The 22,899-nt window shown below is 55.3% G+C and overlaps 7 protein-coding genes across 7 annotated transcripts in view; 2 read left to right on the forward strand and 5 right to left on the reverse strand.

Moving 5' to 3' along the window:
* Positions 1-280: 280 nt before the first annotated feature.
* Positions 281-7,016, forward strand: DICSQDRAFT_136021 (uncharacterized protein). Its single transcript, XM_007365088.1, has 17 exons — positions 281-450; positions 500-544; positions 613-801; positions 875-1,134; positions 1,190-1,534; positions 1,590-1,873; positions 1,926-2,246; positions 2,299-3,394; positions 3,452-4,946; positions 4,996-5,060; positions 5,116-5,409; positions 5,469-5,613; positions 5,670-5,745; positions 5,799-6,205; positions 6,263-6,386; positions 6,439-6,557; positions 6,612-7,016. Exons 4-17 carry the CDS (start codon positions 913-915, stop codon positions 6,896-6,898), a joined length of 5,280 nt encoding a protein of 1,759 aa, XP_007365150.1. The 5' UTR covers positions 281-450; positions 500-544; positions 613-801; positions 875-912; the 3' UTR covers positions 6,899-7,016.
* On the reverse strand, positions 6,996-7,670 carry DICSQDRAFT_85394 (ankyrin). The gene is made up of 3 exons (XM_007365089.1): positions 7,653-7,670; positions 7,420-7,570; positions 6,996-7,361 (listed from the first exon to the last, which is right to left on the reverse strand). Exons 1-3 carry the CDS (start codon positions 7,653-7,655, stop codon positions 7,054-7,056), a joined length of 462 nt encoding a protein of 153 aa, XP_007365151.1. The 5' UTR covers positions 7,656-7,670; the 3' UTR covers positions 6,996-7,053.
* Positions 7,671-9,002: 1,332 nt separating this feature from the next.
* On the reverse strand, positions 9,003-12,148 carry DICSQDRAFT_85396 (uncharacterized protein; the record flags this gene model as incomplete). Its single annotated transcript, XM_007365090.1, has 3 exons — positions 11,954-12,148; positions 9,462-9,802; positions 9,003-9,381 (listed from the first exon to the last, which is right to left on the reverse strand). Coding segments are annotated over exons 1-3 (891 nt in total), but the record flags the coding sequence as incomplete, so codon positions are not given.
* A 2,999-nt stretch (positions 12,149-15,147) lies between these two features.
* DICSQDRAFT_146704 (uncharacterized protein) lies at positions 15,148-16,905 on the forward strand (the record flags this gene model as incomplete). Its single annotated transcript, XM_007365091.1, has 3 exons — positions 15,148-15,597; positions 15,653-15,724; positions 15,850-16,905. 3 exons carry the CDS (start codon positions 15,148-15,150, stop codon positions 16,903-16,905), a joined length of 1,578 nt encoding a protein of 525 aa, XP_007365153.1.
* Positions 16,906-17,359: 454 nt separating this feature from the next.
* On the reverse strand, positions 17,360-17,812 carry DICSQDRAFT_169479 (uncharacterized protein; the record flags this gene model as incomplete). Its single annotated transcript, XM_007365092.1, has 1 exon — positions 17,360-17,812. One exon carries the CDS (start codon positions 17,810-17,812, stop codon positions 17,360-17,362), a length of 453 nt encoding a protein of 150 aa, XP_007365154.1.
* A 1,195-nt stretch (positions 17,813-19,007) lies between these two features.
* DICSQDRAFT_154801 (uncharacterized protein) lies at positions 19,008-20,678 on the reverse strand (the record flags this gene model as incomplete). The annotated part of the gene is made up of 6 exons (XM_007365093.1): positions 20,417-20,678; positions 20,081-20,361; positions 19,805-19,942; positions 19,604-19,742; positions 19,259-19,320; positions 19,008-19,198 (listed from the first exon to the last, which is right to left on the reverse strand). Coding segments are annotated over exons 1-6 (1,020 nt in total), but the record flags the coding sequence as incomplete, so codon positions are not given.
* A 1,273-nt stretch (positions 20,679-21,951) lies between these two features.
* The window catches only part of DICSQDRAFT_59056 (NAD(P)-binding protein), a gene marked incomplete at both ends in the record, with an annotated part of 2,866 nt that continues 1,918 nt past the window's right edge, over positions 21,952-22,899 (reverse strand). The window contains one exon of the mRNA XM_007365094.1: positions 21,952-22,393. Coding sequence (XP_007365156.1) covers positions 21,952-22,393 — 442 coding nt within the window. The remainder of the gene's footprint in view (positions 22,394-22,899) is intronic.

Consider the following 22,899-nt stretch of genomic DNA (forward strand, 5'->3'; position numbering starts at 1 on the left):
TACGCTATGGACGACGACGACGTTTTGTCAGACAGACGCTGCGGTAGTCTTCTCGTCTCACCTGAACCATGAGTATTGAGATCTTGAGAAGCCACAAAGTCGCGATGGTGGTGTCCAGAAACACGACCGAAGGACGAGTATAGGCTGCGTCAACGAAGGACTTGAGAAACGCCCAATAGGTGCCGGGTCGTTACGGTCCGACTCTCACTGCATCTCGTCATAGCGTCTGGCTCGAATTCCTAGACCTGGACTTGAGGCGGGTTCTCGCCTGCGCACCCTAGCATTCCTCGACTCACGGTGGCATCGTGCAACTCGGCCTGTGTGACGCCCTACTGCGCGCTGCTTATATTGGTGAAACGTCTACCGACAGCGGCTTGGATCATACTGTTCCGCAACCGCTCAGGAGTGTAGGAGATGAGCTCTCTCGCTTTCCTTGTCACGGAGCTCCAGGTGCGTCGTATGTCGTTGTGCGCGTAGACCGACGCTAAGGCTGTGCCAGTCGCTCGCTAGTGAGACTCGGAGAAAGCATCCCGATGTGCGCGAAGTGAGTCTCCGGTATTCACTGGCTCGGTTCAGCTCCCGCACGACAGGCATTCCGATGTTTTCGACTAGAAGAAAGTCGATGAATTCGCGAACACTTTACCACACATCGATGTTTATCTGGTCGAGAACATCGGGATGTTCGCAGTGCCTCTACCCGCCTACCATCAACTGGGCCTCACTCATTGGCATAGGCTGCAGAGAAGTCGTTGTCAATCCTTCGCTCTTCTCCGGAACAGGCTACCGCCACCCTAGCTTCCGGTACGTCCACGATTCACCCTTCTCTCAGCGCAGACTCTCAATACCCCACGTTCGTTCTTGCGACGACCGCCAGATGGCCCGCAATCTGACGACCTTCTGCGCCCCGTCTTTATGGGTTGCGCAACCAAAAACGCCAAGGTCGTCGCCATATCCCTGGGGTCCCTCCAACGCCTCATCGCGCTCAAGGCCGTACCACACTCCGCAGTCCCCCTAATCATCACCACAATGGCGGACTGTATGAATCAGGGCGTCGACATTCAACTTCGGATCCTGCAAACGCTCCTCTCGCTCATCACAAACTTTCCAGCTGTACATGGACAGCTGCTCGGCGATGTGAGTGCGCGCGCCGTCGTTCCTCGCATGAAGCTCATCCGGCTCGCGACGTGAGGCCCTCCTTCTTTGTTTCAGGTTGCAGGAGTCTCGTATTGCAGTCGTGTCCTCCACTGCGGCAGCTACATTGCGGCAGCTGGTGATGTTCGTGGTGGACAAGGTCGTCGACGAAGATCGTCGGGATGAGCTGACAGAAGGCGCGAAGATCGAGGCCGTTCTTCCGAACGGCACATCGACAAAGCTGGGTCCCGCCGCACACGATGCGTACGCCGTCTTCGAGGATCTCTGTCTCCTCGCCAACTCTGAGCAACCACGGTTCTTGAAGCTCGACTCCCTACGCAAGACCTTTGCGCTCGAGCTGATCGAGAGCGTCTTGACGAATTACCATGACCTGTTTCGCAAGGTGCGCCGTACGATACATCGCGTCAAACGAATGGTCGTAAACGTCTATCGTACAGCACACAGAACTACTATTGTTGCTGCAACATCACCTATGCCCCCTCGTACACAAGTCGCTATCGGATCGGCCGAACTTCCCCTTGACGCTACGCTCGATCCGGGTGGTGTTCCTGTTGCTGAAGCAATTCTCGTCGGAACTGAGGACAGAATCGGAGGTGTTCCTGATGCTTCTGATCAAGATTATCGGGGCAGACACGAGCGATGCTGACCCCTCTGAGGCCGCTCAAGGTCATACGCTCCGGCCACTGTGGATGCGCGTTCTCGCTATGGAGATCATGCGCGGGTGAGTCGAACGTGCACACAATGGTTCTCCTTCTCACCTCCATCCCGTGCAGACTATGCAGTGATGCGGAACTCATGCGCAACGTCTGGGACCGCTACGATGCAGAGGAGGGCGGCTCCAAGGTCTTCACGTCGCTCATCACGGCGCTGAAGAGACTGGTCACGGAGCGTCCGGCGCTGCTCGGTGTGGGCCAGCAGATGTTTGGTGTCGGCGTGTCCACGCATCCGGGATCGGGCGCCGACGGTGCGTACGACGTCGGGGGCGTGGCTGGGATGGTCGCCAGTGCTGCAAGTGCCACCGTCACAGGGGTCGCGAACATGATGACGACCGAAGCGCGGTTGAGCGTCCAGGGCTCTGCGATGAAGCTGCAGTGGTGCGTGTCAAGGCGCGTGCACTCGTGCCTGTAACTGACTCATGTTGAGCAGCATCGATCAGCTCGACAAGGCAGACTCTCCGCCAATCCCGGAGTCTTACCTGTACCTCCTGGGCGTGCAGTGTCTTGTCTCGCTCTGCGAAGGCTTCGCTTCCTTCACGGCGCCCCTCTACAATGCTATCATGGTGCAGAAGCCCCGCACAGCTGGAGAGCCTGTCGTCCGTGCGCCTCCAGCGCTAAATCTCTCGACGCTACCGCAGGAGGAAGCGGCTACACACCAGCTGCGCACTGTGCACGATATGGTGGAGAGCGGGTGGCCTGCGCTTCTGGCGGCGCTCTCGTTCCTGATCTCTACCAACCTCTCGGACGAGCTGTTCGTCGACGTACTCGCCAGCTATCAAGCGTTGACGACCGTCTCGGGCATGCTGGGGCTGGCCACTCCGCGCGACGCGTTCTTCACGAGTCTCGCCCGGCTCGCCATTCCCACTCGCGTCGTGTCGAGCATCGACTCGTACATGCCCGGAGAGCCAAGTACGCCCCGTACCGCCGCCAGCGCCATCACGGAGACCTTCGGCCTTCCGGGAGCGAACACGCAACCGCCGGGGTTGTCAGAGCGTAACATGGCATGTCTGAAGGTCTTGGTGGCGAGCGCGCTGTTCCTGGCAGGGAGCCTGGGCGAAAGCTGGTTTGATATCCTGGAGGCATTGCAAAACGCGGACTACGTCCTCTCCGTGAGGGGCGCGCGGAACGCGAGCAGCAAGCGCAACACCGTTGGTCCCGGGGCTGGAGCTCTTCCGCCGTCTCGCTCTGTTTCGGCAAGCACCCCCTCTTCGCCGCTCCCTCCCGTGGGCACCGCCGCTCAGCAACCACGTCATCCGCTCCTGGCGGACCTCGACCCAGACAGCCTTCAACATGGTATACAGCGGCTGTTTGATGCGTCGAAAAATCTAGAGGATGGGGCGTTCTGCGACTTCGTCAAGGCTCTGTGCAAGCTGAGCGCGGCCATGATCGGCATGCAGTCGGACACGCTAGACGTGGCATACGAGTCGACGGAGGAGCTGTCTGTAGGTTCCAGCTCGACCTTGTCTCCCACCGCGGAACCCGCGCATAGGAGGCGAGTGAGTGGGATCCACTTACCTCGCACGCTGGTAGGTCGCTGCATCACTCCACGAACAATGCCGATGTCGTTGACACGACCTATGTAGCGCAGCGGAGACTTCGGAATCAGCAAGCTCGGTGGCGTGGCTATGCTGAACATCCATCGCCTTATTTACAGATCTCCTGACATTGCCTGGGACCCCATAACTGGCCACCTGCTGTCCGTCGTGCGCCATCAGCATGCGCCCTCCACCATTCGAGTCCAGGCAGCGCGGGTCCTAGACGATATTCTCGTTGTCGTGCCACGCAATGTCACGACGTCTGGAGAGCTTCAGCCTGTAGTACAGCGACGGGTCTTAGACGTCCTCGCGCTACAGGTGGTGCCAGAGCCAACCGGGGCTGCGATCAACACGACGTCGATCGAGTTGCGACGTATGGGCCTTGAGACCCTGCACCAAATCTTGCAATCATCTGGGCACACCCTAGTCGTTGGATGGGAGACGATCTTTGAGATGTTGAGCAGTGTGTGCAGGCCTGTCCCCGCTCCTCCGTCTGCGACTCCTGCGTCTTCGCCGTCTATCCAAGCGTTAGGCAAGAATCGACCCCCTCCCCTTGCGTATCTCAACGAGAAGAACTACACCTCTCTTGTCAAGATCGCGTTCCAGTCACTCACACTCGTTTGTGATTCTCTGTCGTCGCTATCTCCCGAGCACCTCCGTCTGTGTATCAGCACGTTGGGCCAGTTCGGCCGACAAGCGGACACCAATATCGCATTGACGGCAGCAGAGAGTCTACTGTGGGGCGTATCCGATTCCATTCAGGCCAAACGCAGGGATGAAGACAAGGAGCCCGAGTACAATGCACTCTGGATGTTCCTCCTTCTGGAGGTGCTCGGGCTCTGTACGGACGCACGACCGGAGGTCCGCGTTGGGGCCATTCAGACGCTCTTCCGGACCTTGCAGCTCTATGGCGCAACCTTGAGTCTCGAGACCTGGAACGAGTGCATCTGGAAGGTCACGTTCCCTCTCCTAGATTCTATCACGGCTTCCATACGGCGGAGTTCATCTGAAGACGCCGTCCCCGCAGAAGAATCAGCCGCACCTGCCACCCCAGCGCCCGATCTACAATGGGATGAGTCCAAGATACTTGCGCTGCAGTCCATCGGGTCTATATTTCAAGACTTTCTGCCTAGCAAGATCATGCGACTGGAGTCGTTCACCAAAGCGTGGAGCGTCTTCGTCGAGCACATACAGGACTCGTGGATGAACGACAATCGCTCGATCACCGCTCCAGCTTTGCGTTGCATGGAGAAGGCGATCAAGGCCCTTTCGACAGTCGAGGACCTCAAAACGCGCGCCATGGAAGCTCTCGATGTTGCATGGCGTGCATGTGACGTGATGGGGAACGTTGTTGCTGACTGGAATGCATCGTCCCCTGCAGCGAAGTCAGAATCGTCGGCGATGTCAATGACCAAGCCGTTGACGCAGGAGAGTCTGATGGCGTATGTGGACGTCATAAGATGCACGCGAAGCATGGGCAGAGGTCTTGAAGATTGCGAATGGCCTCTCGAGCGTTTGTCACGTTTCATGACCATCTTGAAAGGTTCGTTCGGTCAATAACTCATTTTATTGAGACTCACCTTTATCCTCAGGCGTCTTGACGTATCCAAATTCTCATGACTTCAGGCCAGACATCGACGCTTTAAGCCCTGTCCAGGTAGGTCTTTCCAAATAAAAGACAAGTATTGTTACTGAATAACTTCCGGCAAAAGGCTGTCGTAATGGAAGCGGTAGACAGCATAGAGCTGACTGCGCATGGCGTTATCTCTCTCGTCCTTCGTGACCTCTCGGAATACGCCACCCTTCCCTTCGTTGCAGCGTTCGATGCCCAGACCGCGCCCCACAACGTATCTGGATCCGTAACCAAGCTTCCTCGGACTGCCGTGAACCGCGTGACCTACATTGCATTATCAAAGAAGACGATGCCCCTTCTTGTCGACCTCTTCCTTAGGTTCAAGGGTGACGCCGCCATCTACGCCGATGGTACCGTCGAGGCCTTATTCGCCGTAGGTCGCTGATCGCCCCTTCTCCCTCGAGACGTCGCTCAACGAAGCGTCTCTTCCAGGCATACTCGATCCCTATTAAGCTGAAGTATGAATGTCCTGCCCCGTCGAAGTTCGGCAAGGATCAGCCGCTGTGGAAGACTGCGACCACAAGTTTCTTACGTGTCGTCAAGGAGTGTGGTGCTCAGATCAGGTTATTACATGACGGTGAGTATAAGACGGCCACTGCAGCATACGCACCATTAAGTGAGATATCACATCAGCTATCCCGGCTGACCGAATAGAAGGCATCTGGCGACAGGTCGTCGATACTTTCCGGGGTGGCATTCTTGCAGACTGGTGAGTACAATGTTGGCGGTCATGCTACGGCTATGTTGATATGCAAATCATAGCTCCGCTATCGAGCTCCTCCCTCTCGAGCTTCAAGAAGCCGAGGAAAATTTCGATCTAGCACTGGTCGCCTCCCTCGAGATCGATGTGGTCCCATATCTCGGCGAAAGTTCCGTCCCGGATTACATCGTCTCACAACTGGCCCGTGTCCTACAACAAGGAAGCCGTCTACGGTCTGCTGACGACGAATTGCCGCCCTCTCCGTCTTCCCTGCCAGATGTTCCCGTACCCCGCGTAGCGGATAAGTCGAGTATGAACCAACCATCCCAGGACTTTTCCAAGGGAAACAAGTTTGGCGACGGGTACATTGGCATTGGTTCCACATCTACAGGACCCTTCTTACCACGGGAGCGCTTTTCATATTGGTGCTTTGACTTGTTATTCCTGATATGCTCAGATACTTCGCAAGGTAAGTGCTTAGCGGTCACCTGTGTCAATCTTGATCGTTGACGGCAACCGGTCTCAGACCAGATACCGTCGAGGAAGAGAGTAGCGGCCCTGAGCTTACCGTCTCTGCTTGAACGGTGCCGAATGACTCTCGTTGAGTATGTCGCAGATGAGTCACTGCGAGGCAACTTGCCTTTCCCAAGGTTCGCACAAACATCGCTGTCTAAGTGTTCTCGTACTCATTTCAATGCCCAGAATTCGAGAAGAAGAGCTCCTATATGTCTTGAGGAAATTACTGGCCCTGCAACTTTGGCCCGGCACGCTGTGGGCTGCCTTGTCCGATGCACCGTCGCAATACTGTATTAAGCAACCAGGTTCGCCATTGTCACGGCGCGTTCTTCGCACATGGCACTGATCACTAGCGTTAGGCGTAGACTCGTCAGTTCCCCCCTCCACGCTCATTGCTGATGCCATCAAGCGCTCCACGAAAGCGCATTTGTTTCACTTCTACCCTATCCTGTGCGAGATCGTGGCTATCCCTCGCAAAACCCCGACGGCATGGATCACCATGGTGACTCGCTCTATGTCAGACGCCGCCCAGCCGAAGTCGATGGACGAACATCCGACGACTAGCACCGCCGTGGAGGTAGATGCAAGAACGTTGGTAAAAGACTGCTTGAAGGAAATTGGGAGGGAGCTCGGAGTAGGCCGCTAGCCTGTGCATAACTTGGTCTCTGCCGCTGCCCATCATCATGTTACAGCCCATCGCAAATCATATGCTGTATATTCTCGTAATAGTTTCGTCTCGTAATAGTTTCGTAATAAATGGCTGCTTATACCGTCCGATGAATCGTTTCGCCTGACCCTCGATCAATGGGGCGGGCCAGGAATAGCGGGTACTGGTTCTTCGAGATCCTCTTTCGTCGCACCCATCACATTCAGCAGAATATCCTTCTTGAACAGACGCGCCGTCTGTATCGCCGTCGGGGTGCCGCTTCGTGGGTCTGCGCCACTCTCGTATAGGATACGAACGACGTCGTCGTACCCCTTAAAGACGGCACCAGCAAGAGGCGATTGCCCTTGGTCATTGACACGATTTGCATCCGCTCCTTTTTTGATGAGTTCTTTGACAAGATTGGCATGACCATTGTAGGCCGCAAGCATGAGGAGGGTGTTTCCTAGGCCATTAACGGTTAGGTGACCATATTACGTAGAGGTGGTTAGGATCAGACACACCCTTATCATTGGTTAGATTTGGAGGGAGCCCCGCGTCCACAGCCTGCAACAGTAGCTCTGCATTATTGTCGCGGGCCGCGTCAAACATGCGATGTGCGAAGTCAAGGGTCTCCGGAGGTATACTCTGCACTGTGGGTAAGTTCTTGTCCGCCTACGACAACAGCAGCCGAAGGTCAGCGACGTCCTCAAACCCCTATCGCTCATGACACAGATGTCACCGAAGATGTACGCACCATCGCGTTTGGCCTGGGGAGATCCTTTGATCGATTCTTGCGGAAGGGGACGCTCGCTTCACCGAGGGAAGAGCGAAGTGCTGAGCATGCTTAAAGCCGCCGAAGTGTCAGTTGACCTGCGGTCTCGCTCAGCAGCTCGTGACCTGACAGGGAATCGGTCCTTCTGGAAGCTCGATGTATGTCCGCCGCATTCAAACCGGGAGTAGATTGCAACTACGCGATAGCGAAGGTGTTCCTACACTCCTGACGAAGGCGATATCGCATAAAAGTCCCTGTGGTCTATCTACCGTCCACATTAGGCCTGCGATCTCAACCTTTGGTCGGGGTATCCTCCACCATGACGGTACCCCTAGCGATAGCCTGTCGCGGAGGTGTAATGACATCTCCAAATCCTCCGAGGTCACCTGGACTGCTGCTCTCGAGCGGCCCATCATCTTCCGGTTGGCTCCACGGCTGGGAGTTGGACGGGCCAAGGTGGAGGGTCCCAGGACTGCTGCTCAGGTTCCAGTCGTCCCCTTCGTTCTCGACCTCTTCTAGAATTTGTGCCCTTATTGGATGCCGACGGGCCTTCGTGGGAGTAACAACGGCATCTCGCTCTTCATCCTCCTCGCTATCATCGCTGAAGTGGGCACGGCTAATTGCGACCTGGGATGGCTGCGAATGCGCCGGCGGTATCGGCGCCTCCGCGAAAAGTGAGGGGAGTCGTGACTGAAACTGGGATTGAGTCTGTGATTTGTGGGACTGTAATCTCGACAAAGTTTCGCGCGGTTTGCTCGGAGTAGCTGCGACAAGCACGCTTCCCATGGGACGGGAGCTCTTCTCTGCGTTGATCGCGTTCTGGACGCCTCCAGCAACAGACTGCTGACTCTGCGTCCGCGATAGAGATGAACCGGGCACGGTTTCTGAACGCTCGGCTACCTTCTGCTTCGCGCGAGCTTTCCCAAATTTTGTCGTCATAGTCACCTCGTAAACTGTCGTGCGCTTGCGAAGCCCATTCGGTCCAATACTCAGCGAGCGGGATCGCTCGCGCTTCTCCTGCTCGAGTGAGAGCGACAGGGAATTCGAGCGCGAGCGCGTGCGAAGCTCTACCCCTTTGTCCTTGCCTTGTGTCTTTATGGTCGATGTGGTAGAGGAGACGGAAGCGGACGTGTGCGCGAAAGACTTCAGGCGCTTCGTAGAGGGTTTGGGTGAGATTGGTGGTGAGAGGCCGAGCGAGTCGGTGTCTGAGTTGCCGAGATCGGGGAAGAGCTTCGAGTGAAATAGAGAACAAAGATCAGGAAGCTTCTCCTTGAACCTGCAGTCCAAAGACGTCAATACAGCCTTCATGACATGACGAATAATAGGAACGAACAACGGTTCCACGACATCCTCGCAAAAGACCTGCATCCAGTCTCTGTCGTCCGTTTGCTGTCCCTTTCCCTTGTCTGCAGCTGAGCCAGACATATGTCTGCCACGGTTTAGCGAGCTATCCACGGAGTGCATGAGCTGCCACATGGCAAGCTTGTCCATGTAGCTCTCCAAGCGTTCTTCGAGCGACTGTGGTGGAGGGTCTAGTGCTCGGCCTGTCCCACGATCTTTGTGTTTACGCTTTTTTGACTTGGTCGGCGAAAGAGAGGGTGGCAGCGGAAGCGAATCGGCAATGGCCGCCTGCGCGCTCTTGGTATATGGAGCAGCGTGATCTCCTGGGAGGGAGATGAGCAGAAAGTGCAGCAGCATCTGTATCTGAACCCTGACAGATGCGCAGGCGCAGAAACGAAATGTGTGAGAGCGTGCCCGTGGAGCATCCGACAATACAAGTGGACGACCTACTCTCTCCGCTCGTACTTCTCAAGCCAAGCGGCCTTGAGTCGCTCATGAGCCTCGTACTCGACTTGCCCTTCCGGTAGCCGCTCCTCTTCGGCATTCTTGTCCTTTTGGTATGCGTACCACATATACTCCTCCTCGGAGTCTGCCGGCTCGTTCTCCTCGGCGATGAGATCTGGAATTCGGGTGTGATATTTCTGGGAGGCGGCACGGGACGTCAACAAAATGGCCCTGAGAAGATCGTGTAGCGGATGCCCGGCAGACTCCTGTGAGGTGGTTGCCGAGGGTTGTGATGTGCACGTCACGCGCAGCAATGCGGGTATGAGAAATTGCAGCGGCATGATTGACTGGGGGATAGGGTGGTCAGCGGTCGAACCTCACTCTAATAGACCACATTGTCATGAAAACAACAGAAACCGAGGCAAAATGGGCAAACAAGACGAGGCGGAAATAGGATAGGGTGATGACACATGCTCCGCAATGGCGCTGACGAAGGTCGATGGGCTTATGGAACATAAGCACAGCTTGTCCAACGTCGACCACAGTCTGTACGTATCCGCCGGATGCATGCGGGTGTGCGCATAGAGTCCGATGCGCGCTGTAGCTCTGATGACACTGCTGCGATCCGCGACTTTCACCTTCAGCATGGTGTATAAACACGAACTTTCACTTCCAAATGACGAAGGAGGCAGTTCGAGTGGCTGGAAGACCGGACCACCAAGGAAAGCTAAGAAGCAGGTCTCGCGCCCAGAACTCCACGCTGGAAAGGACGCTCCCGGAAAAGCATAGTCTGTCGCCACGGCGCGCTCAAGGCGCCGATTGAAACAGCTCTACGCTCCGGAAATCCGTGAATCTTGCCGTAGCGCGAGGCTCAAATGCGGCTGAGAAGTACCAAGACGTTCAGAGCACCCGCAGAGCCAATGCTCAGCATTGCGGAAGTCGGAAGGAGGCGATGTAAGATAAGCCATCTGCTGTTCATAGATAGATCCCGGTGCAGTTGCTCATGCTCATGCTCTTCACGACATACTGTGACGAAGGATGGTTCTTCGGCCTGGATAACGGGAACTTCGGGCTTCCCTGACACGGACGCAGCACCGGCGTTATCGTGTGCTATATCGCTGCCAGTGAAGCCCTTCACAGTCTTGGCTGGCTTGGGCCAACTGTCGCTGCTCCGGGCCCCCCAAGGTCTCTGCGAGTATGTCGATACTGACAATACACGTGCCCCCCATTGAGCAAGACTCATACAGGAGTGAAGAATGGAAGAGTTACACGCCTTGCCTACTTCCGAATGGTGCCCTGCCTGCAATAGGCATCCTTTGACAGTTTCTATGCCTCTTCTGACCCAGATTGGCCATATGCGTCGCCCTGATACTATCAGACGTCACCCTGCCCGACGACCATGATCCTACGGTGTACCGGACCAAGCCTCATGGGGGCAGGGTACTGAATTGCATTGCCCTATGAGCTCACCTACCGCCCAGCAAGCTAAATCTGCTGAATACGGTAGTTTCCATAGCCGGGTTTCTTCTGACGCAAATCAACATCTCCGCCGACGAGGGATGCGCAGGCCCGCATTATTGTGTCCGCAACAGTATTAAGGGGTAGATGCGAGGTGTCATAGAGCTTTTCCTCATCAAGCAACTCTGCTCCAGGCAGTGTGTACTAGAGCGACCGATGCAACGAGGCAGAAAGAGCAACGGTGCCCGTTCCACCACGAGGACTCTGCATGCAGGGACGCGATGCGCAGAGACGAGGCACAGCTGCACGAAACGTGGGTAGCCGTGGAGCCGCATCGATTATCCGAATATGAGCGATTTACGTCGATCAGCCGGGTCGGGGCCGGCCAAAAGCAGCCCACCGTTCCAGGAAATGCTGTGAGAAACAGAACAGAACTAAAAGTCAAAGCTTAGGGCTCGTCGGCAAATATGCTCATGGTGCAAACTAGCCGAGCAAAAGTGCTGCATACTGCGGACAGCCGACACGGCTACAAAGGCAAGATGAACTTAAGCTATTCGGCGATTGAGAGCTTGACGGATCAACTTAGTGTTCTTGATACCGAGGTCTCGACAGTGAACTGTGCATGTACACATCATCGTTGGCCGCCGAGAGCCGACGCACTTTGGAGCGAATCAACCAGAAGAATCTTTCAGAAGCACTCAGCAGCGTCGAAATACTCAGGGAACGTGGCGGAAACAATTGCAGGGAGTGCACTCCGGGAGATCCGAGACAAGGAGGTTGAGTGTAGAGAGAGCTATATCCGAACTATGGACAGACCACAGTCGGGCGGCAGTTTTACGTACATGGGGTGCATGTCAGGCCTGCCCTACATGCACACCACGTCGTGCTTGCTTTGCACTGCACATGCCCAGAGCGCAGCGGATGGGACTAGCCCTGGTGAACTCAGACTTCATTTATACTCCGCCGTAGGTCGTGACAGCGAAGGTAGCTCCGGAGATGCGATAAAATCGGACAGCGTAACGGAGAACTGTTGGTCTTACCTGCGGTAACCATAGAAATTGGAGATATATGCGGCAGACGTACTCTTCCGGCGTCTCGGCGGCCTCGTCGGGATACGGGAGTTCTTTGTTGAGATTGCGTTCTTGAGTGGCTAGCCATCTCACCACAGGATTAGTTGGTACTGAGTAGCGCAGGTTTGCAACAGAGACCATAGTACGCAGGATCGCAGGATGGTGGTTAAGCGGAGAAAGGGAGATGGTGGAAAAGGGACAAGCAGGGATTGTATCGACGCGTCGGACGCGTCGATAGCGCCTGTGACACGCGCGCACATCACGTGGATGTTTTGTATCGGTTTGTGACGCGTGACAGATACTTTGCACTTGGTTCGAGGAATCCAGGAAGGTTCCGCGTTGCTACCCCTCTCCCATTCTGTCTCCCCCGGCCTTCGACCGGGTGCTGTATGTCCTTCCTCGACGCCCTGTTGCCATAATATATCCGCCTACCGTCTTCTGTGGGGAGGCACCTGCAATCACGGCTTGTACCGTAGTAATGGACGACTTTCCATAAGGATTTACGGCTCTACGGACGTCCGTAGATTTCTAGGCGGGGTTTGAAACAGTCTGTGGATCTTGGGCGCTAAACAGGCGGCATGTTCTGCTCATCATCAGCACGTGACTGGAGTGACTTATGTCATGTCTGTATTTGGCATGCAGTTCGCTTTGTCATGATGGCTCCTTCCTTTCTCGTGGTCACGGCACCGTATGCCGAGGTCTACGGACTGTCTACGGCCTGTTAGAGATTTAGAAAGGGGGTCGGACCCCCCTCCTAGATTTTGACGTCCGTATCCTAAATTTCATCAGCGGAGTTCAGATCTGGTGTCGGCAACACTGCCCCTTGCCCAAATCGGTCTGTTTAGAGATTTACGGACGTCCGTAGAGCCGTAGATAGCTTATGGAAAGTCATCCAGTTTTCTCTCTTCGTTCAGAGTACTCTCCCTGGTTGCTATGATGAGACACTTCTCTTAATCAACGCGCTAATGTCTCCGCAAGTGGGCCTGTGGCCTTCCGCGGGATTTAGTTGTCCGTTGATCGCAACAGGAGAATACGGCGGCTCGGTGCGGGTGGTTGGTGAATGTACATGCGAAATCGCATGGCATCCCGGCCCGAGTATAGTTGGCTGACAATCTCGAGACTCGACGCGGCTGCGTTCTCGGGGCGGAGCGTCGTTTATCATCCATTGTCTCAACATCTCGGCCGTTTCGATCTCTTTCCCACAGACTTGGTTCGTTGTAGGTGCCTCCGACGCGATTACTTACTAATTGATGTGATGAAGGCAATTGCGGAGAACCACGGGTTAGAAACATTGCAAGCACCTGCCACGTGAGGAGTCTTAAGCTTGCGAGACATCAAGATGGCCGGTTAATCACCGGATAACTCTCCTTCTGTCAATGTGAAGACCTTGGTTTCTTCGATGCAACCATGTCTTTAGGTCTTGTGCCTTGCTCATCGCTTTGTCTTTCAGAGTACTAGTACCAGATTACGTACCTTCCTGGTGCTTCAATGTACACTGTCTTGTGAGACATCTTCACACATGCTCTTCTTGAACAGCACGGCTCGCCGTTCCCGCCCCGATACTCTGGATATGCCATCGTTTTCTCATTCATCTCTTTGGCGTACGTAAATTCAAATCAATGACTGGCATGATCCTGCTGTGTCTATCTCTTAGTGCAATAGGCCCTTCTTCCGATCGTTCGGTTCTGACAGAGATTAGGTGTTCACAAATGAGACTCCCACAAATCAGTATACTCTGCAAGGCAGGCCAGGACTAGTCAGCGTCCAATACTTACGGGCAGCAGGCGGCTGCGATTGAGGGTGCGAGTCTACACTGACCATTGAGTATCACGCCCAACCGCAGCCTCGTGGTCGAACCGCACAATGACGACTGGGGGCCGAGGCAAGCGCGAAGATATTCGGTCTTCTTGCATGTGTATCCACGGCTGTCACTCGTCGTCACCGCGGCGCACGGCAGCCGTTCGATGATTAGTGGAATCATGGGCGCTCCTGGTACGAGGGCGGGGCGGAGTCCGATGTGGAAGTCGGGCTACCTGTAAGTGTAAACTGGCAGAGATGGAAGCCCGCTCAATCAAAACGATGTTCCATTGATTATCGTTCCGCATTGCTGTCGACGGTCTTCATATTGCGGGCGTACTGCGCCCGAGGACAGGCGCTCAGAGCTGGACATGGGAATGCATGCGAGCACGAGGCGTCGCTTGGGCCGCATCTGGTTGGTTGCCTTGTCGTTGCTGATGACGATCGGTAAATACAGGCGAATGAATGGGCGTGGTCCTAACGACAGACTCAGCGAGTCCCGCAGACGCTTGGCTGGTCGATCTGCTATCTTGCTGGCGCATCAGCGACGCGAGCAGCCAGGAAAGGCACATGGCTCGTCGACCGTGAGACTCGCTCCCGGGGCCGGGTGGCAACGCTGTCGATCGCGTGAGCCTCGTTCGCGTGCCTTTCCCGCTCAGCGACCATGCCTGCCTTTGACGATGGCAAAGTCGGTCATGTCAAGCTCAACCTCCCGTCCAGATCTTGTGCACTATCGAGTGGCCGTCGCCGTAATGCCGCAGTAAGACGGGTCGCCTTCTGGAATCAGGACTAGCCGGGCCGTCGGAAATCGGTCGTTGTCCTTGGTTACACGACGCTCTAGACTGTGCGTGAAGCTGAAAGTCGGACTTGCTGTAGGTTTCCCGCGTCGCAACCTCGGTGACGCTACGACGGTCCCTTGACGTGGGCGTCTGAATGCCGTTTGGGGACTAGCCTCCCTGAATGGTAGCGGCTTCAAGGTTTCCCCAGGCTTATGACAATTATTCACCTCGATCCCGTTGATAGGTTTCGCTTTCGGCTCTATTGCGTAGCGGCGCCAGCAGCTAGCGACTGCTCATCATGCAGGTCCGCCCATATTCGACCTCCCAGGTTATTTCCACGCGTTCGTGCTCCTTGCACTCTCCCCCCTTCGACTCCGTGGCCGTCTCCGGGTCTGGCAATCCTCCTTCCCCCGAACCGATGTGCTGAAGCTCTCTGGGTTTGTCTGTATCATTGCTCCGCCGAAGGCGTGAGCCCCTTCCAATCCGTATACTCAATCCGGCTCCTCTTAATTCTCGACGCCCCTAATTAACGCGACGCACCTGGCTCCGGAAATCAACTGTAATCACTCGCTCTCTGTCTCTACGAACATGTCACGCAACGCTGCAGACGCGCCATCTTCTGCTCCTAGTAATCCGACCGACGAACAACGACGACGCAGGAGTCCACCACGCCCGTTCTCGAATTCGCCCTCTCCACATACACTCCCTATGGACCCACGAAACATCCCAGAAGCTTCCCTCACCAGCAACATCCCCTCACAGCCCGTCCCCGCCGCCTCTTTCACGCGCGTCCACGCTCCCTCCGCTGCCGCTCCTTCCTCGAACCCCGAGTCAAGTCATAGAAGAAGGAAGCGCGAGCGCTCGAGCCCTTCGGGGTCATCATCGCAAGGCGACATGGCGGATACCGAAATGGAAGGAGGGACCAGCAAGCCCTCGACCTCGGAGAGCGCGCCCGAAGGGCCGCCCCCAAAGAAGAAGCGGACACGGACCTTGACTACACCGCACCAGGCCGCTGTCCTGCACGCACTGCTCGCGCAGGTATGTCTCTGCCCTCGCGACGCTTTACGGCACCGGCTGACGCGCGCGTCGGCAGTCTCGGTTTCCCACTACACAGATGCGCGAGGAGGTAGGGAGGTCAATTGGCCTGAGTGCTCGCAAAGTGCAGGTACGTCCCCCGTCGTCGTGCGGTGTCCAAGTACTCATTTGTTGTCTTTTACCACCAAGATATGGTTCCAGGCAAGTAGCTCACCTAAATTCGACTCTACTAGCAAGTGCTGACGTTGTTTGTAGAACCAACGCCAGAAGGCGCGTCGGCCCCGCGGACAGGCGTCCACCACGTCCGCACCTCTTACGCGACCACCTCAATTTGGGCCCTTCACCAATGTACCGCCAGGCGCACTGAGCGATGTGAGCCCCGCGGCGATGACCGCTCACTCAGGGTCAAGCATGGAAGGCTTCTTCCCGCGCGGTCCCGGCGGGGCGAGCGAGATGGGCTACGGCAGCGCGAGCGCATCTTCTAGCGTCCTCCCCGAGCAATTCTCGCATTCGCATCGCGATCCCTATCTTGCCGAGGATCATGCGAGATCCGCTATGCCTGCCACGCAGCTTGCCGGCCCTGGTATCCCTGGCTCAAGCCGACGCGCCCAATTCGACGATCCCGCATGGACAGGACGCTCGCAAGGGTTCCCGCCACGGCCGTCCACGGCCGCCGTTGAGATACCGGAATCGTACAGGCTGACGCCTCGTACCGGCCGACCTCCAGGAGAGCAGGGTCCCGAGCTAACTCTGACGCTGCCTCCGGTCGCAACGAACGTTCCACGTGTGCATGGACCCGCATCCAGTCCAATGACCCCTCTGAGCGCCGGTCCGTACCCAACGCTCGCGTCCCTGAGCTCACTCGAGTCCAATTCGTCCACCCATCGACCGCGCTCTTTTGATGACCCGCGGCGTACCCTCCCACCTGCCAATGTCGACTTCGCCTCGTTCCGGCCTGTCTTGAACATCCCACCCCCATTCACGCTGCAGCCACAGCCACAGTGGGACGACCCAGCGTTCTCGCCGTACAATCGCCGTCGGTCACCGCCCTCGCAGCTGCGAGGTGCAGCGCCGCCGTTTGGAGACTCGCCAACGACTATGCGCTCCCCCTTTGTGCCCGAACCGCTTCCCAGCATCTCCACTGCTATCCCCATGGCATACTCTGGGCCATCGCCCGGCCGCAGTCCTTCTACCACTTTCCCCCGCACGCGCTTCGACCCTATACGATCTATAGCAGGAGGTGCACCGCCAGAACACCCTGCACGACCTGGACTCTACGACTACACAGATGAACCACCACCTAGCACTTAGTCACTCCCTAATGGAGAGTCGGTAAAGCGGCGAATCCGACCGCTTCTTGTGTATATTGCCGCACCACGATCCCTTGTTCGACGTCTTTTCACGAATCCTGCCACGTTCTCTACGCATAATAGCGAACTGTACACGCTAGTAATCTTTAGGAACCTGCTCGACGGACAGTCTACGTTTACCTCTCTCAATCCCGCTCTTTATACCTTATTTAGCAGACGTATAATCCGCTTTCGATTGCCGCATTCTCATCAATGGTACTGTCAATCATTTTAGTACGATCTCGATACAATACACGCGTACTAGTAGCCGCGCCTTCATGCCATCACTATCCTTGTCATCTGTCATAACAGCCAACACTTCCTTCACATGTAGCGTACGACACAGGAGAAAAGTAGTAATATTCGCTCGATTTAGGTACCGTACTGGATACAACTGTAGTCACAGCCTCGTAATATCAAGTCTTCCTGGCCCTTAATTTGGTCTTCAATGCTAGCTCCTGCGACTTGAGATCTTTGTCATCGTCGATGGAAGATGGGCCGTCGATCCCGATGTGCGCACTACCGCCCGTCCTGGTCGCAGAATCTTGCAGAGCAACCCTCTTCGCTGCGGCCAGCCTTACACGTAGCTGTGCCTGACTACGTAACTCTGCCTCCCTCCGCTCGGCTTGCCGCTCCGCGGCCACGACCTTCGCGCCTGGGACACCGGACTTTGTGTGCTCCACAGAAAATGCCGTAGGAACGAATGGAGCATCGTGACGCGCGATATCGGACGAGGACAATTGCGACTTCTCAGCGGTGGGAACGTCCAACGCTCTACGCTTCTCGAGCTCAAGCTTCCGCATGAGCAGAAAACGTGGATCAGTAGATGGGGGCGCGGAGCGCGCTTCACCTCCGGTTCGTGTGGCCATAGAGGTACCTAAAGGGGGCAAAAGGACCTGGTGAGCTTTCGGGGTGGCAGGCAAAGTGGCATAGAGGCGCCGCGGCCGACCTGATCTACTCTTCGAGGACAACAGCCCCACCTCCTCCGCATCCTTCACGTCATTGGCCCCTCCTTCGTATTCCAAATTGTGTTTGCGTCCAGCGGCTCGGAAAGGCTGGTGGGATCGCGTAAGGGGAGGGGCGACAGAAGATTCCAATCCTTCCGCTGTTTGGGTTGCATGGCCTCTCGTGGGCGTCATCATCTCCGAAGCGGAAATACCATTGCCTTTGCGCGCGATTAGGGTTTCTCGGCGTGAACTTGGGCTCCCACCGGCAGTATTGTTCTCGGCATTCGGAGACTGCTCAGAGGCTGTTCGAACAGGGTCCGATAGGCGTAAGAGCAATGAAGGGACGGCCTCGTCGGAAGGCAAGGGGCCTCCAGGGCGCAGGGCTTCGTCACGCGGGAAAGACGCTTGGATGGTTGGGGCTCTTGAATGGGAGGAGGAAGCAAGCACCGGTCCCGTTGCGCCTTCCCTTGGTTTTCTAAACCACGTGTCCCTGCTGCTGCTCGTAAGATGATCCTGTATTGCCTGCAAAGCGTTGCGCGGGACGCGCACAGACGGTTTCACTGAATCGACCGGATCAGGTAGTCGTCCGGTTCCACCGTCCTCTGGGAGCGTACGGATGGTCGCTCGACTCTGATCTTCATTTGAAGTTTGCCCAAAATAAATATCACCACCTGCTGTGCTTTCCCCCGAATTCCGCGCTCTTGCAGCGGATGGATCGGCTGCATATTCGTGCGTTGATAGCGCAGCTAGAGCGAGACTGTTCTGGCCGTTAGGATGACGGACTAGATCGTCTCGTGGAGCAACAATTGCCTGGGGATGGTCATCGGCCACCACGACGCTATCCCTTCGGGAGGCAGGAAGATTCGGCTCATCCGCTCTAACGTCCTCCGCGCGATGCTTCCTCTTCTCATTATAAGTGCCGCGGGCCCGATCTGAGCCGACGAGACCAGGTGCATCACGGCCTAGCCCGGGGCGATTACGATCCTCTCGAGAGTCAGCGGAGCTCGAGCCATCGTCGTGTATTGGGGAAGAGTCGTGTCTGGGACGACGCCGATAATTGCGCTCACGATCAGCCTTCTGCATCTCACTGACACGGCTCCGCCGGGGGGAGTGCGGGCGCGATTCGTTGAGACGGGGTGAGGGATCGCAAGATGTGGACCGCGAGGTCGGCAGATACCGGCGGGGCGAAGAATGCGCTGATGGAACATCTCGAGAACGCGGGCGTTGATAATGGGAACGTGATTGTGACCGCCACCGTGTTCTGCGCCCAGGAGCATTCGGTGGGGGAACGTGATCGGGTGTGTCGTACTACAGCAGATTCTCAATGAAAAGCCCTAGCACAAGAATGGATGGTCGGAGCAGCCCTACCTGTACGTTGTTATCGTAAGCTGAGAGGTCACGATAGGGGGACCGCAGGTAAGAATAGAGTTCTATGTAAAGGGGGAAAACGTGGTAAGTCTTTGAATAATGCAGGCGCGCAGCAGCAAGCCACATGGACCTCGTGGAGACAAAAACGATGAAGGAGTAGCGGCATAATGATCACGCGGACTGAATTCAGAAGGTACGGAATTCCAGCCCGTCCCACTCTGCAACCGAAGTCTGTGGTGGATGACAACCGCGAATTATGATGAATTAGTGGGAGATAGCGACGACAATGCCGCAAAGATATCACGGGTATAGGTGTGAAGCATCCATATGGACTGTTGAACTTACCGTGCGCAAAATGTTCAGCATTAGCACGTTCTCGTCCATGCTCAGCATCCATGTCCAGAAATTCAGAAAGAAGCCGCACAGCAGGTTCAGAGCGTATGTCTAATGACTTCATAAGAGAGACTGTGAAGGTGGTAAGGAACTGCATGTCATGAATCAGCCTATGGTCCTGGCGTGGCAGCCATTGTTCCCCTCGAGACTAACCTCCACGTCCAAAGCCGCCCAAACATGTAGCTCCCGACGTATGAATACTGTAGCCCTCGAGATCATGTCTTGGGAAGCTGCAAATTGCGCAGGAGTTGGGAATGGACGGTAACGCGTATATGGGTTGGACGCTACATGCTACCGAAACTCATGTTAGGGTTGTGTTAAAGAGCTAAATAGGACATGCCGTGCAAAGGACACGTTCCGTTGTCGGCTGATCGCTCTAAGACATTGTGGCATGCGGTCAAGAAGGAATGAAGGCGGGCGAGGACTTACTTTGGCATAGAGATTGTTCCTGTACACCCATCTCCTTTTCTCAATAGCCTGCTCTAATTCATCTGCCTCTTCGCGCTGTCTCCTCCTCCGTCCCCATTCGACTTCTCTGCGCCTCTCTGCCCGTCTGCGTGCTTCTGCACGAACAATGGTAGCTGCTTCAGGTTGAGGGGAAGTGCGCAGCGGTGTCAAGTAATGCTTCTGGTAGTCGAACTTCGACCGGACATTGTGCATGAGATACTGCCCGACGTCTTGCGAGCACAGGGGACAACGGCGAGACTGATCTGCGGTAAAAGCGTCAAATGTTAGGACGCGGCTCATGCAGACGGAAGCACTGACCAGTCCAGATGAGGAGACACTCGAAGCAAAACTCATGCGAGCATGTGGGTATCATTGTACGGTCTGCGTACGGCTGCAAACAGATACTGCATCGTTCTCCATTAAGCTCTTCTTCCTCATGTTCGTCCAACTCGGGCGGACGAGTACTGTCTGATGCAAGGACTGGTGACGACTCCAACTTCATCCGTTTCGTGGGTGGACTATCAGCCATTCGTCGTATTATATTCTCGCTAGACCTTATGAGTGAGCTTGAGGGAAGGTGAAGCCTGGGATAGGTGGAATTTGTGTTAAGCGACAGAAAGCGGAATCGGGGCTTCAAGTCAACTTCGCATCCGGGTGCAGTGTGATGCCATCACAGCGTTACGCATCACCGGTGCCTCCCGGTCCCGGGCCGGTAATTCCGCCTTTCCCCAGCGGAAGAGTCGCCGTAGCCTCTATGTAGGACCTGACTCGGACGTGACCGTATCATGATGGTATGAAGCACACCTGTCTCAATGCTCATCGAAAAGCTCTCATAACACTGACACTCTGCAGCTCTCGAATGGGACCGCCAGTATACGCCTTACCGTTCAGTCGCTCAGTCAACGGCACCAGCTTGTTCCATGATCACTACTGAGTACGAGTCATGCCTCGGATTACTGCCTTTCAGGTCGCAATTGAAACCGACAATCTACGTACTAGACCCAGTCAAAAATCAGGTGACCTGAGCAGAGCTGGACATTCTTGGTATGGGTCCATCGCAGACCAGAATGCAGGACATACGCCGTCATAGGCGCGGCCAGGAGTCATTAGGCTTCAAGTTACGTTGCTAGGTGCGAATAGTGTCAGTACCACTCCCAGTGCAGATGGTTTGACTACTGAAATTTCAAGAACACTGTCGCTAGCTAGGGCCAAATCTCGACAGTATAGTCATCTTACGCGCTGGACTGACTGACCCGCTGTACCTGTCTTTGGGTCTTAATGACGAGTAAGCCTTCGCATGCCAAGAAGCGGTACGATCCGGGGCTAATTCCCGGAAACCAAGAGTGTCTGTTTGAAATGTGTACTATAGTGCCAGTCATCCTTTCCATTCGTGCTGTTCCTGGTTAAAATTTCCCGTGAAGGGAGAGCTTCGTTGCTATACATGAAGCATTACGCCAACGAGACGATTCGTAGACCAGGCCTACCCCTTGTTTCCGTGCCTGACGTGCTCTACCCAAGGCGTATCCCTGTGTAAGCCTACATGCATCGTACTAATGTGCTCCGGCTACATCCTTTACTAAGTCAGTAGCACCATCAACGTGGACATGTGGTCAGGGCTCATGGTTCTCAACAGGATAGCTCAAGACAATCGCAATACACGTAGTGACCATGCCACCAGCACCCCCAGTACAAGGACTTGGTTACACAACAAACGTTGTGGCATCGGAAGATTGCTCTCGCAGAACGAGTACTGAGTGCGACAAGACTGCGTCGTTGAAAGCAGAACGCCCCTTCTAATTACATCCAATCCACTCATGTTTCACGGGCAGCGAGCGTTGAACTCACAACCCATTTTACATCCGAGAAACGCGCTCCAAGTTGCGCCGAGGTGACTTGCCGTCCTCGGCATTCTTCAGCAACGCGGCGCTGTATTCCCCCGTGTAACCTGTTGCCCTCATCCAGCTCTCCAGGTTATGTCCATCTGGGTTAACGCGCCTGAGCCACTTGAAGTCCCTTTTGATGATGTCATCCCTGTATTGCGACCACCAACACGTGAAGTTCTGCCTCCACGTAGTTGAGCCATCGGGAGGGGCGCTGAAACGTTCGGTCGCGATAGGTCTGTTAATGTCGTCCTCATCCCAAAAGTTGAACCATTCGTCGAGGGAAACCGGTACGTATACGGCGGGCTTCCCCGTGACCTTGATGAAAGTCGAGACAAGGTGATTCCAATCGACCCAGTCACTCGCGATCTCGAGTTCCTGTGCAGATGTCTTCTCGCAGTTGTCAAAGATGTACCTTGCGAAGAAGCCGACGTCGGCGAGGGTGACCAGTCATCAGGAAAATGTCACGGACTTGGACCCATACTTGGGCCCAAGTTCATGTACTTGGACTCAAGTCCGTGTACTTGGCCTCAAGTCCGTGTACTTGGCCCCAAGTCCACAGACTTGACCCAAGTCTATATACTTGGGGTACTTGGGGTACTTGGGCCACAACTTGGACTTTACATGTTGACTTCAGTATACTCAGGCCTCAATTTGAGCAATTGGTGTTCTATCAGTCACACATCTTGTATCTTATGTAATAATATCTATCATAGACATCCATACACTAGTTGTAAACCAGTCTGTTTTAAGGCTGTAGAAGCAGCTTTATAGTCTATTAGAAGAAGGGCAATAACATGTGATAGAAGACTTTAAGTTGTTACAATGTGCTTGTTTCAGTAGTGATACAGAGGTACAATGTCCAGATAATGCTCAAGAATAGTGGTATCAGTGGTGGATGTCCAAGTTCTGCTATGGTAC

The sequence above is a fragment of the Dichomitus squalens genome, assembly GCF_000275845.1.
Source record: "Dichomitus squalens LYAD-421 SS1 unplaced genomic scaffold DICSQscaffold_11, whole genome shotgun sequence".
Classification (NCBI taxonomy): domain Eukaryota; kingdom Fungi; phylum Basidiomycota; class Agaricomycetes; order Polyporales; family Polyporaceae; genus Dichomitus; species Dichomitus squalens.

Excerpts from the sequence above, each read along its gene's own strand:
- DICSQDRAFT_136021 (XM_007365088.1), top strand. The coding sequence starts at position 913 with ATGGGTTGCGCAACCAAAAACGCCAAGGTCGTCGCCATATCCCTGGGG. Across the intron at positions 6,387-6,438 it reads GGCAACTTGCCTTTCCCAAG|AATTCGAGAAGAAGAGCTCC; the intron begins GTTCGCACAAAC and ends TTCAATGCCCAG. Across the intron at positions 6,558-6,611 it reads ATACTGTATTAAGCAACCAG|GCGTAGACTCGTCAGTTCCC; the intron begins GTTCGCCATTGT and ends CACTAGCGTTAG.
- DICSQDRAFT_85394 (XM_007365089.1), bottom strand. Across the intron at positions 7,362-7,419 it reads AAATCTAACCAATGATAAGG|GAAACACCCTCCTCATGCTT; the intron begins GTGTGTCTGATC and ends TTAATGGCCTAG.